The sequence below is a fragment of the Frankliniella occidentalis genome, unplaced genomic scaffold, assembly GCF_000697945.3.
Source record: "Frankliniella occidentalis isolate FOCC.00 unplaced genomic scaffold, Focc_3.1 Scaffold10, whole genome shotgun sequence".
Taxonomy (NCBI): Eukaryota; Metazoa; Arthropoda; class Insecta; order Thysanoptera; family Thripidae; genus Frankliniella; species Frankliniella occidentalis.
Window position 1 is genome coordinate 3,110,232 of NW_026267140.1, and position 11,671 is coordinate 3,121,902.

Here is an 11,671-nt window from a genome sequence, read left to right on the forward strand (position 1 = left end):
TTTCAATACTGAGCATTTCGCTTCCTCTCGTCATTTCAGATTTGGTACCGTCGCGACGGTTGGTAATACTATCTCGGAGGGAAAGCCACCATGTTTATCAGCTTCTGAAATCTGACATGCACTACAACCCTCTTCCCAGGACTCAGGAGTCGCATTTTTAAAATTTAAATTTATGTATGTGACTGGGGCGTTAGCTCACGCACTCTTTCAGTATGGAGAGAAAGAAAAAGGTATGAGTGATTTGCTATTGATAATCTAACGTGAAGAAGTTTGATACTTTAAGACTCAAACGTTTGATGTACCCCTCTAACCTATCCAATACACCCAATTTGAAGTAAATTTTCTTATTTGCCTTGTCTTCGCACTTACTCATTGTTGGAATGTTAAATTATGTGCTCGGTACTTCTAACCTATCATATATTAAAATTTTTGCACGTAAATATTATGTCATTATGTCGTCTAACCTCTCACTTGTTATCACACCTGTTACTCTGCTAACTGATCCACCTATTTCTCGCCTAATTATATGTGTCTTTATCATGTCACTTCTTCCAAACGGCGGTGTTTTACATTTTCTTGTCATCATTTCAGGTTGTTCCAAGTGTGAGTGATATTTTTGACCTCAGTAAAAAAATGGAGCCCATCACTATAAGGTCCGGAGCCGTTATGGGCCGCCAAGTGCCTGATGATGATCTCTTCCTAAGACCTCACACTTCTAGAAGACCAGGGGGTCTCGATTATGTTCATAAATATGTGGAAGAGGAAGAAAGACTGCTCTTGACGGTACAGTTTTGTAATTATGATGTCAACTACAATCACTCATTTTGATTTATACTGGTGATGATTAATATTTAATATTTTCCTTTGGTGCTACAGGGTCATAAAACAGCTGTGCCCAGCTTGGTACATAGAGAATTGTGTGAAATGGAGGATATGACCTCCATTGGATCAACACCTAATCTAGCTGATGTTGATCAAGATGACTTACAAGTGTTTGACCAATTTAATTTTACACCTGTTAAATCAAATTTACCTATTGAAGAATTAAGAATGAGGGTAAATGCTTCACAAAGACGTAAAAAGCTATACATTTTTCCTGTGATCTTATGTGAATCAATTTTTTTTTTCAGATCGTTCAGATGGTTGAAACTAATCAAGTTCTTGTTGTTGTGGGAGCTACTGGCTGTGGGAAAACAACCAAGTTACCTCAGTTCATCCTTGATCGACATGCCCAGATGCGGAAAAAATGTAATATTATTGTGACCCAACCTCGAAAGATTGCTGCAATTAGTGTAGCAAATAGAGTTTGTGCGGAGAGAAACTGGACTCTTTCAACTATAGTAGGGTACCAGGTAAGCCGAAGCCTTTAAAACTAAGAAGCATTAGTACTTTTAAGCTTTTCACTGAAAACTCATCTGCATACTGTACTTTTTGTAATTGTTTAGGTGGGTCTTGATAATCAAACATCACCATCTACTCGTTTGACTTACTGTACCACCGGAGTGCTCAGGGAGAAGCTAGTGAGAGAAAGAAATATGATGGCATATACTCATGTTATTATAGATGAAATACATGAAAGAGATTTGGATACCGATTTTCTTATGCTGATTGTCCGCAAACTTCTACGGTCAAATTCTAGAACTGTTAAGGTAACACTCAAGCATTGCAAGTAAGTTCATTATGACCGATATTTGTCAACTTGGATCAATTTCTTTTCATGGTTTTTCAGGTTATTCTTATGTCTGCAACCATTGAACCCTCCCATTTTGCCAAGTACTTTTCATTACCTTTAGGTGATATCCTTGTACCAGCACCTGTCCTAGAAATTCAGCAACACACTCCTTTCAAGGTTGATGAATACTTTATAGAAAAACTTTCACCTCTTGGCAATGTAAGTCAATGATCTTATGAGAATGGGACAACTTCTCTTACTACTAAAGAATCATCTGTTATTTTACTTCTATATACTATGTTTCATACTTGTAACTTTGATTGCACTTCAAGTGAAACATAAATCTTATTGCCAATACTTTTCTCTCCTCGCAAGATCCCTAGATTTGAAGTTGAGGACCCATTTATACATGAACAAACCTATGACCTAGCTGTTAAATTAATAATGCATTTTGATAAAATGGATAAAGATGCATTTGAATTTGAGTACAATAGAAAGCCCACTATGCAGGATAATTACAAGAAGGATGTGCTTGTCTTTTTGCCTGGTATTCATGAGATTGAGAGCATGCATGAACTACTGGATAAGAAGAAAACAGAGCAGTAAGTATCTTTTATGCTAGATCTACTGCCCCTCTTTTTTTCAGTAAGTCTTTTACAACTGTAGAGTTCTAAAATGTGTTTTAGCATTATTTATAGTTCGATATTCCAGGTTGTGTTCCTATTTTTTAATTTTTATTATTTTTTTCCTTTTTGTTTACTTTAAAGTGGCTATTTGTGGCATCTCCTACCGCTTCACTCTACTATTACCAGAGTGCAACAAAGTAAAGTTTTCATTGCAGCTGCTGAAGGATACAGAAAAATCATTCTATCAACTAATATTGCAGAGAGCTCAATTACCGTTGTAGATATTGTATATGGTAAGAATAATTGATTTTGACAACCAAATTGTGTTACTGAAACTTAATGGGTAATTGTCTTACAGTTGTTTTTGTAATTTTCTAGTAATTGATTTTTGCCTCACAAAACATTTGGTCTGTGATCCCCTTACAAATTTTACTAGCTTAAAATTGTCTTGGGCGGCACATTCAAATTGTAAACAGCGTGCAGGTCGAACTGGGCGAACGAATCCTGGCAGAGTTTACCGAATGGTCCCAGAATCTTTCTATGAGGTCAGTGCAATATAGACATTAGTATGTATCTTGGTGTTTTTCTTGAGTTAAAAATAGTTTCATTATTCCTGCCTAAACATTGTAGACCGTCTTGATTTATGAAGCTCCTCCTGAGATGACTCGCTGTCCTCTTACTACAACAGTATTGAAAGCTAAACAGTTGAAAATGGGAGGTCCGGAGGCGATATTGGCTTATGCCTTGGATCCACCTGACTTGGGTCGTTTGGAATCTACAATTCTCATATTAAAAGAGGTATCTTTGCTTATCAAACTGTCTGTTGTTCTGTTTATCTTTACTCTATCCTTTAATCAAAATACAATACTCATATACTATGCTTGTCAATTGATATTATTGTTATTACTAATCTCTCTATACACCATTTTCACCAGGCAGGTGCTTTACTTATGACTAGTGAAGGGAATCCTTCAAAATACGATGGGGATCTCACATTTTTGGGAACTGTAATGTCCAATTTGCCCCTTGACATCCATCTTTCAAAAATGATAGTACTTGGGAATGTATTCTCAATCCTGGATGACTGTATTGTTATGGCTGCTTGGATGACAGTGCGTAATGTGTTCTGTAATGATTTTCATGATCGCCTTGGACCATATGCATCAAAAATTTCATTCAGTGGAGGCTCTAATAGTGATTGCATAGTTTACCTCCACGTTTTTCGAGTAAGTAAATTCTTCTGATCTTTCAGATTGGACAAAATATTGTTATTTGTAGAAATGTAAGACTTTAATTTTTCACTCTGTTTGAAGACTTTTACTGAACTTGAGCGGACAAACTATTTCAAAACATCAAATGATAGTGCTAAAGCTTGGTGCAAGAGAAATTTCTTGAACTTAAAGGCTATGCAAGAAGCGAAAGAGTTAGTGGAGGAGCTTAGGAAAAGACTGAGAAACCTTGGTGTATATGATGTTGCTGCTGAAGGAAGACCCAATTGGGATTCCTCACTGTTACCTCTTGTAAGAAAGGTAAGTCTTGCACTTTTCTTAAATTTAGGATTGAATGTGCCTCAGTTTTTGCTCTTGCTGTGCTGTTTTTGTTCACTTAGTTTATTTACTAATAGGCTTAATTTTCACCAGGTAGTAATAGCTGGTGCATTATACCCTAATTATTTCATCAGAGGTGCTCTTGGTGGGCAGGTAGACGAATCTAAAGCTGTCAAAACATTGTCAGGGAAAGACCCTTTTACTACTGTGTATGTTCAGGGTTTAAGTCCAGAGCAGCCAGGCGAATTATATGCCAAAGTTTTTAAAGACATATTTGAAACATATGCAGGGGTGGTCTCTAATGTTTCCTTTGATGGTTCAAGGTTTGTTGAATAACTTTCTTCTTGTAATAATTGTAATTGATATGTATTATTATAAAATTTAAAATATTAATTCAGCTTTTTTTACCAATGGCAGCAAAGTTTACATTGAGTTCAAACGGGAGAATATTAAAGATCTACCTGGCAGAATCTCCTATCCAGTTTATAGATCTGTTAAAATGCGACAGTTGAGAATTCCTATTGAAATTCCTATTCTCAAGTAAGTTGAGTTTTTCTAAGCCATTATGAACTTAACATCACTGACAGAGAAATGATTGCTCATGTTTGTGTTACAGTCCCACAGAAGCTAAGGAGCGTGCAGAAAAGTTTGGCATTGATTCTTCTGAACGACATTTGTCTTTAGGAAAGCTTGAAGAAAACCCTCTTTCCAACTTACCTGCTGAAATTGAATTTATCCCATCATTTGTGAGTTAGCACCTTATTATTATGCTGTTGTAAACTCCTGAAGAAAGATTAGATTAATTGTAACAATTTTCTTTTGCAGATTTTTGATCCAAACAAGTTTTGGATTCACACAAAGACTGTGAAAAATTTAAACATCTATCAAAGACAACTAAATACTCCTGGAAATACATTCTCCCTCTCTCACATGCCAAAAATTGGTGATATATATGCTGCTCCTTATCCTCAAAATTCTGGAACACTTTATCGTGCCCAATTGAGTTATATCAACAAAGATAATCGTGCCTATGCCACAGTTAGTTTCTCTTTACTATTTTTCTTGAATTCTCTTGGTCGTTCACTTGTAATGCCTTTGCAGTGTTATTGGTTTATTTTTAAATTTCAGGTTCTCTTCATTGATTATGGCAATGTTGATGATTCCATGCCTGTTAAATACTTGTGTGAAATTGGGCCTGAAATTGAGAACCTAAAGTCCCTGATTCAGGTCCCTCCCCTGGCTATGGAGTGTTCTCTGATGGGCATTGGTCCATCTCCTCTTACAAACAAAAATGGTGTTTGGTCCAAGCAAGCAGTCACCAGATTCCATAACCTGATGAATGGGAAAATGAAAGGATATGTGAGTAATTATTGTTTTCCCCAAAATATTCTCATTGTGTAAATAAAATATCATTCTGTAAAGATCTTTAATTGCAGGTATTTTCAGTTGTTGATGGTGTTGTGTCTTTGACTGTGAAGCCCTTGGGAAAAGATTTGAGTATTAATGATTTGTTAATAGAAGAAAACATAGCTATAAAAATTGATGAGAGCTACCGCTCTAAGGTAAATATAATCATGTTTGTGCAACTTCCATAGTGTTAGATTCTTATCTTTGTCATTTTCAGCTGAGTAATTCCTTGAGGATGTCAAGCCAAACCAGCCGTAATATGTTGCAATTGACTAAAGAAAACCCAAAAGAAGAACCTTGCCGGCAGATTATAGTCTCTGACAGCAATCTGCGAAGAGTTGAAAACTATGTGCAGCCACCATCCAGGAATGAATGTAGAAGTGTGGTAAGTACTCTTGGTATTGTAATTTTATTCCTACTTTTCACCCTCTGGAAACATTTATATTCTGATATTTTGATGCAGTTAAGATTGAAAGGGCCTTCTAGTCCTTTAGAAATGAATGTTTATGGTTCTACTAGAGTCTCAAGTGGCAAGGAAATTAGTATGGAACTTGACTCTGTCAACTCTGTTCTCTTAGATTCAAATCCAGAAGATCCTCATGAAAGGTTTGTAGAATTGTTTGTATGACAGTAGTCATATAAATAGTTTTAATTGAAAGGAAGTAATTTGCTCCTCTGGGAACTATAAAACGTGATGGACCTATAAATTTTTCATGTTAAATTTTCTTTTCAGACTGCTAGTTGCAGGATTTGTAGCAAGTAATGCTTCTGGCACTAGATTAAAGCTTGGACATACAACACTTATGCCAAATATTCCTGGGTTATCTGCCTTAATGTGTCTGTTGTTTGCTCCATCAGTGGAGTTGAGGTAAATTTTTAATTTTCTTTCTTTATGTGTATCTTATATTTTTTGAATATTGTCACCCAACACTGTAAACCTGTATTCAAAATCATGCCCTAGCTTATCTTTTACCCATGTGCCACATTTAAATATCTAATCCTGCTTCTTTTCTTAGGCAAAGTAGGGATAGAAGAAGATATACTGGTGCCTTGTGTGGCCTTGGTTATGATGAACAGCACAAGGAAGCTCTTTTCCCTGAAAATGACATGGAAATTATTTTTGATAGTGTAATAACTCTGGATGATATGCAACTTGTGAGTTTGGAAATCAGTAAAATAACTTCTATATTTTAATCTACTGACTTGACATCTGAATTTTTTGTCTTTGTTAAGGTGAATAAAATAAGGTATTGGATGTCCCAGCCATTGCTAACTGTACCTGGTGATGATATGTGTGATGCCACACCAGCTCAAGTCCTGAAGAGTCAGATTAAAGTTCATGAACACATTACCTCGTAAGTTTTAAATACAACTGTATTATTGCAATTGCAACCATTCAAATTGCCATTTCCTTCTGTGATTGTTCACTCATACATATTATTTCTCTCAGGCTTCTGAATAGTTTTCGCCATTCTCAAGAAGTTGAACCCTTCTCAGCTTCCTATCAATGGCATCGGTTCAAGGAAGATGATTTACTGGTCCCAGACGTCATTGAGGAAAGATCACCTTTCAGACCTCATTGTGGACTCTTGCTCTCTGAATGACCATATTGTTCTAAAAAAACATCTTTTACTATAGACTTCAGTGATTTCAATCAATTCATTAATCAATTATTTTGTTTTTCAAACCTATTGGTACATATCTGAGTATAGTACCTATTTTGTATAGCATTATTTAATGTTGATAGGTAGCATCTGATTGCTGCAAATTTATTTTGTGTTACTGTAAACCAGTAAACGTAATTTTAATTAAACTTTCTTACATGTAAATCCCTTTATTTTGTACATGATGTTTACACTTTTAAAAAATCAAAACATCAAAAATAACTTTAATAACAGATCAACAATAGATCTTAAGTTTGAAAACAATACTCATCGAGCAACACATGAAGGAAGATTGTGTAGGTAGAGATGAAAGGTGGGACGGTTCACTATCATCTTCGTGTTTCAACTCAATGACAAAAAAATGATGAGAGTGATACGTATGGTTATGAAAATGGCAGTTCATATTTACCTTTCAACCCAGAAAGAATTAAAACTCAGGAGTTGGGAGATCTTTTGCTAACAGATTCTGGATTAATCTCTGAATTGCTGACGAAACTTACACACAACCATGTTCCACTGATGTAGTGGTTTGTATTAATTCATGCTCACATTCACATTTTCAGTTAACAGTATTTACAAGTAACAGTAACAGACTATAAAACATGTGGCTTTTTATGGAACAGTCAGCCTATTACCCACATTCAAACCCAACCATACAGTCTATATCTTTCAATAACCATAAAATACACAATATACTAATTTTATTTATTTACAAATATGTATAGATACATATTCAGTAGACCTCTGTGACAACATGGGTGTTCACAGTTTGAAAAGAAAATGGAGAGCTTGATACATTGTAAAAAAGATCTAACTGGCTGCTCATGGATGAGATGTAGCAAGGTGAGAAATGGCAGTGAAATATCAGGCTAATTGCTCTGATCGAAACCATGCTTTTAAAAGCAACTACCTGTCTGCAGCAATGTTTTTTTTTTGTTTGTTTTGTGTGTGTGTGTGGATGAAACAATTTTTTTGGTATGTCATCCTGCAATTTATTTTAGTTAGAGAACACAGATACCACGCAGCATTTATAATTTGTGGCCTGCTCATTTAAAAGAAGCTGAAATCTTTAATACGTGTATAAGCCAAATTTCAAGTTGTGCTGAATTTATTTGTGTGCATTACAAAAATGGCACACTAGAACAATACAACAGGGGACACCGAAGTAATTGTGTACCTTTGCCCAGAAAAAAATTATATAAAGAAAAATATGATGCTGTAAATTATAGATATTGGTAAATTACTGGTATAATTATCTGCATTATAGATAATTAGATTCCTCATGGATTCAAAATATAGTAATTGTGAGTATTGATCGGTAAACTGATTACATATATGTATTTCTTTTCTTTCCTTTTTAATTCTTTTTTTTGCACGCTCATCCGCTTTTCGGAGTCAACCGACCTACTTTGGATAGGCTTAAAATTAATGAGTTCGAATAAAGTTCCCACCTTGATCTATCTTGATTCCAGTTCTCTTCACTCACTAACTATAAAGTGTTCTTTACTCTCTTTTGGGGGATATGGAAGATGGCAAAGCCCATTTGGCGTGGAAGATATATTACATGAGCAAGTTGTTGCAATAAGTCACCTGCAACAAAATTAAGGAGTCCAACCCTGAAATTAAACCAGGGGGAAGACAAGGTGATAAAAAGGTGCGCACACAGTGCGCATATTCCTTCTTGCCTCTGATAAGTCGATGTATACATTTAAGGAAAGCGAATAAGAGAAGAAAGTGTACACAGAAACAAGAGAGATAAACACAACAAAGGACAATAAGAATCGGAAAGAAGGAGTCGAAATATTTGATGAAAGGAAGAAATGATGTAGTCATTAAAAGTCATCGACGAGCGTTTTGAAGATCTCAACCATAGTCCGCGCTCGATAAGATCAAGAGACGTCCGAGCTCAGCCGTTCGAGTAACGAATCTCCGTTCCGTCTCAGGCCAGCTGCCTCCGGCTGCCTCTCATTTGTGGATCATAGAAGGTGAACCAGCCACCGAGCGCAGCAGCTGCCGCGCCTGGCGTGGCCTGACGATTCCATTTGTACGTAGGACACGCTATAGTGCTCCGGCCTGCGGAGACCAGAGGCCGTCAGAGGCTCCAGGTGCAGCGCACTCCCCTCGGGAGCACGTCTGTCCCCTGAGCTTAGTTGTGCTTAGGAATGTGGCTTCACTCGGATCACTTCGCCGGGCCGTAACAGTCCAGGCCGTTCAGGCCCATGCCAGATCGCCTAGAAGCCCTCAATGACGTCGTACGCCTCTAGGCACGCCAGGGTGATGTAGGTGAACCACAGCATGAGGAGTAGACCCGTCGTCATGTACTTGAAGACTTTGGGCCCACCGAGCTCGCCTCCGACGCACCGCATTCGACGCACCATCATCACAAAGATGCTGATCAAAGCCCCAACGCAGAAGATGGTCACGTTGAAGGCGAGACTGCACAGAAAGTGTAACAAAATTTCGTTGGTTTGAGTTTTGAATGTCATCTGTCTGTCTGCACGCACGGGCAGGCAAAGAGTTACTCACTTTCCCGGGTCCACAAGGAACTTTTCGCCATGCCACCAGTGATGTAACGCAGCCAGCGTCCACGCGATGCCGATGCCAAGGAACACGTTCACGGCGTTACTGCCCGTCACGTTTCCCACGGATGCGTCCGCGTACTTGTCATTGAGCGCCGCCACCTTGCTGGCAAAAGTGTCTGTAGGGATGAGAAGATAACTTTCATTAGCACGGTGGTCCTTTGAGCCCGGCTTTGAAATAGGTTGGAGCTGGTTGGAACCGTTGTTGTTTCTGTCGCCATTCTAGATAACACCAGGACTTTACCCCTTCAATTTAAAGATTAAGTCAATAGGTTTCTGCGGCACCCTTAACTTATTTTTGTGACTTACAAGAAAGTCGGAAACTGAATTGCATGTAGTAAATTTACGGAATTCTAAGGTACCCAAATCAACAGTTTCGGGGAGATGTCTTTCTGTGCAACATAATTTTCCGAAGTTTGATACAACGAACAAATCCTTCGCAAGTAATTATCAGTGCACAGTGCGGTCCAAAAAGATTTGGCACTTGGAATTGACTGTTTAAGAATAGGTCGTTGGGAAGCAACTCAAAAGAAAACAAAGACACATCGACGCAGAGAATCAGCCTGCGATCGACTGGGTAGGCAACCTCAGCGATACGGCGCGCGCGTGTCTTCGCGTTGCCTATCTCCCAGGCGTTCCCGTCCGTGCAGCTGTTTGGGCGAGCCTATCCTCCGCCAGCCAGCCTTGGCCTTGTGGAGTTCCCGCTCCCACGGTCTGCTCAAGCCCGGACGGACTGTGTCTGAATACCACGAAGGGGGTGCTAATCAATCAATGGTCCCAAGGCCGACTTTTTGGTCATGCTGGTCGGATGATTGGGTGACTGACAGCTCGCTGCAGCTCCGACCGTCGCTCTTACTGTACGCCATGCAGAGAAGGAAACTCACAGTCCATTTTTACCCCGCATCTACTTGTAGGGCATTGTTACACTCACCACCCGCGCTTCAGTTGGTTATTTCTCGAGGGAAATGCGATAAAATTAAACTGAAGTAAATGGGCTAGGGGATATAAACTTTGACGAACGCTGAATAGAGAAAGTAGGTTGGTTGAAGTAGTTTTCGAGCCCAACGGGCGTTTCTTGGCACGCGCGGGAGGGGTCATGGCGCCTTACGCGCAAATCTACCTCACAGGGGGTGGGGAAGGAACCACTTCTTCGCCCCGCGCCCGACGCGATCCTGGGCCGCTTACAGCCACACGTCCCGCCTTTAGAGACACGCCCGCTCAGCGGCAAGCCCCGCTGCTGGGAGGTCCTAGAGGTAACCGGGGCCAAGCGGGGGCACAGCGAGCAGAGAAAAACACGACGGAGGGGGTACAGGGGGGGGGGGGGCTCGGCGTAAAAGGGTCGTCGAAGCCATAGAGGAGATTGGCGAGGTCATGCCTGCAAGGCTCAGCACCCCCCTTCCCTCCCCCAAGTCCCTCTAGGTCTCGCGGAACGGCAGCCGGGAGCACCACACGACAGTGACTACCGCAGTAACCATCAAAATGGTTATATAGATCCCTTGTACGAATGAGTGGGAGAAAGGAAGATTGCTGTTTGCCCAGGGTCCACTGAAGATGCTCCGTGGGGCCACGCCTCGCTCCACCAGCCCCCCCCCCCCCCCCCACACACACACATATCGGGCCCCCAGCGCGATCAGGCACCGAGTCTTGGCCGGCCGCGTTTGTTCACGCAGTAGCTCCGTGTGTTTTCCTCGCGCGCGCAAACATTTGTGCCCACTGTTGTCTTGACCGGGCTTTGCCGTTGCCGGGCTGGGCTTTGCCCCACCCAGACGAGGCTGGTTTACTTTGACAGCGCGTGGCCCCTGCCGCGCCCAGCAGCGGTTGCCCCTCCACCACCCCCTCCTACGCAAACTGCCCCGAAAAACCCAAACGGATGGAAAACCCCTTGTACTAGTGTACCGAAGTAAATAACCTGCTTCGTCGCCATCCTCTCCTATCCACATCCCTTACACAACTTTGTGTAGAACGACAATGCACGTTGTACTTTGGCTAACGCTCGATTTAGCCTTGGTGAAGCGAGTGAAGATGAAGCCATCCTGTCATGTGTTTTGAGTAAACTGATTGGCTGAATGAGAACTGGAGCCAGCTTCAAGCTGGTTTCAACCTATCAGATGGCCCGAAACAAATGACGGCTGGCGTCAGCTTCACTCGCTTCACTGAGACTAAATTGAGACAACTT

At 40.3% G+C, this 11,671-nt stretch overlaps 2 protein-coding genes across 8 annotated transcripts in view; one reads left to right on the forward strand and one right to left on the reverse strand.

The window, feature by feature from the left end:
- Window positions 1-63: 63 nt before the first annotated feature.
- On the forward strand, window positions 64-7,081 carry LOC113212598 (probable ATP-dependent RNA helicase spindle-E). The gene is made up of 24 exons (XM_052277453.1): window positions 64-230; window positions 592-783; window positions 877-1,056; window positions 1,131-1,352; window positions 1,446-1,649; window positions 1,730-1,891; window positions 2,048-2,274; window positions 2,440-2,591; window positions 2,677-2,843; window positions 2,929-3,096; window positions 3,234-3,524; window positions 3,612-3,827; window positions 3,939-4,168; window positions 4,263-4,385; window positions 4,462-4,591; window positions 4,671-4,883; window positions 4,974-5,204; window positions 5,282-5,407; window positions 5,470-5,637; window positions 5,716-5,858; window positions 5,986-6,120; window positions 6,269-6,407; window positions 6,486-6,607; window positions 6,703-7,081. The coding sequence occupies exons 1-24, from the start codon at window positions 213-215 to the stop codon at window positions 6,854-6,856; spliced, it is 4,113 nt and encodes a 1,370-aa protein (XP_052133413.1). The 5' UTR covers window positions 64-212; the 3' UTR covers window positions 6,857-7,081.
- LOC113212423 (sodium/calcium exchanger 1-like) overlaps window positions 7,067-11,671 on the reverse strand; it is a gene marked incomplete at its 5' end in the record, with an annotated part of 45,056 nt that continues 40,451 nt past the window's right edge. For all 7 annotated transcript variants that reach the window (XM_052277467.1, XM_052277465.1, XM_052277466.1 and 4 more), the window contains 2 exon segments: window positions 7,067-9,352; window positions 9,443-9,614. In XM_052277467.1, the coding sequence (XP_052133427.1) occupies window positions 9,148-9,352; window positions 9,443-9,614 (377 nt within the window).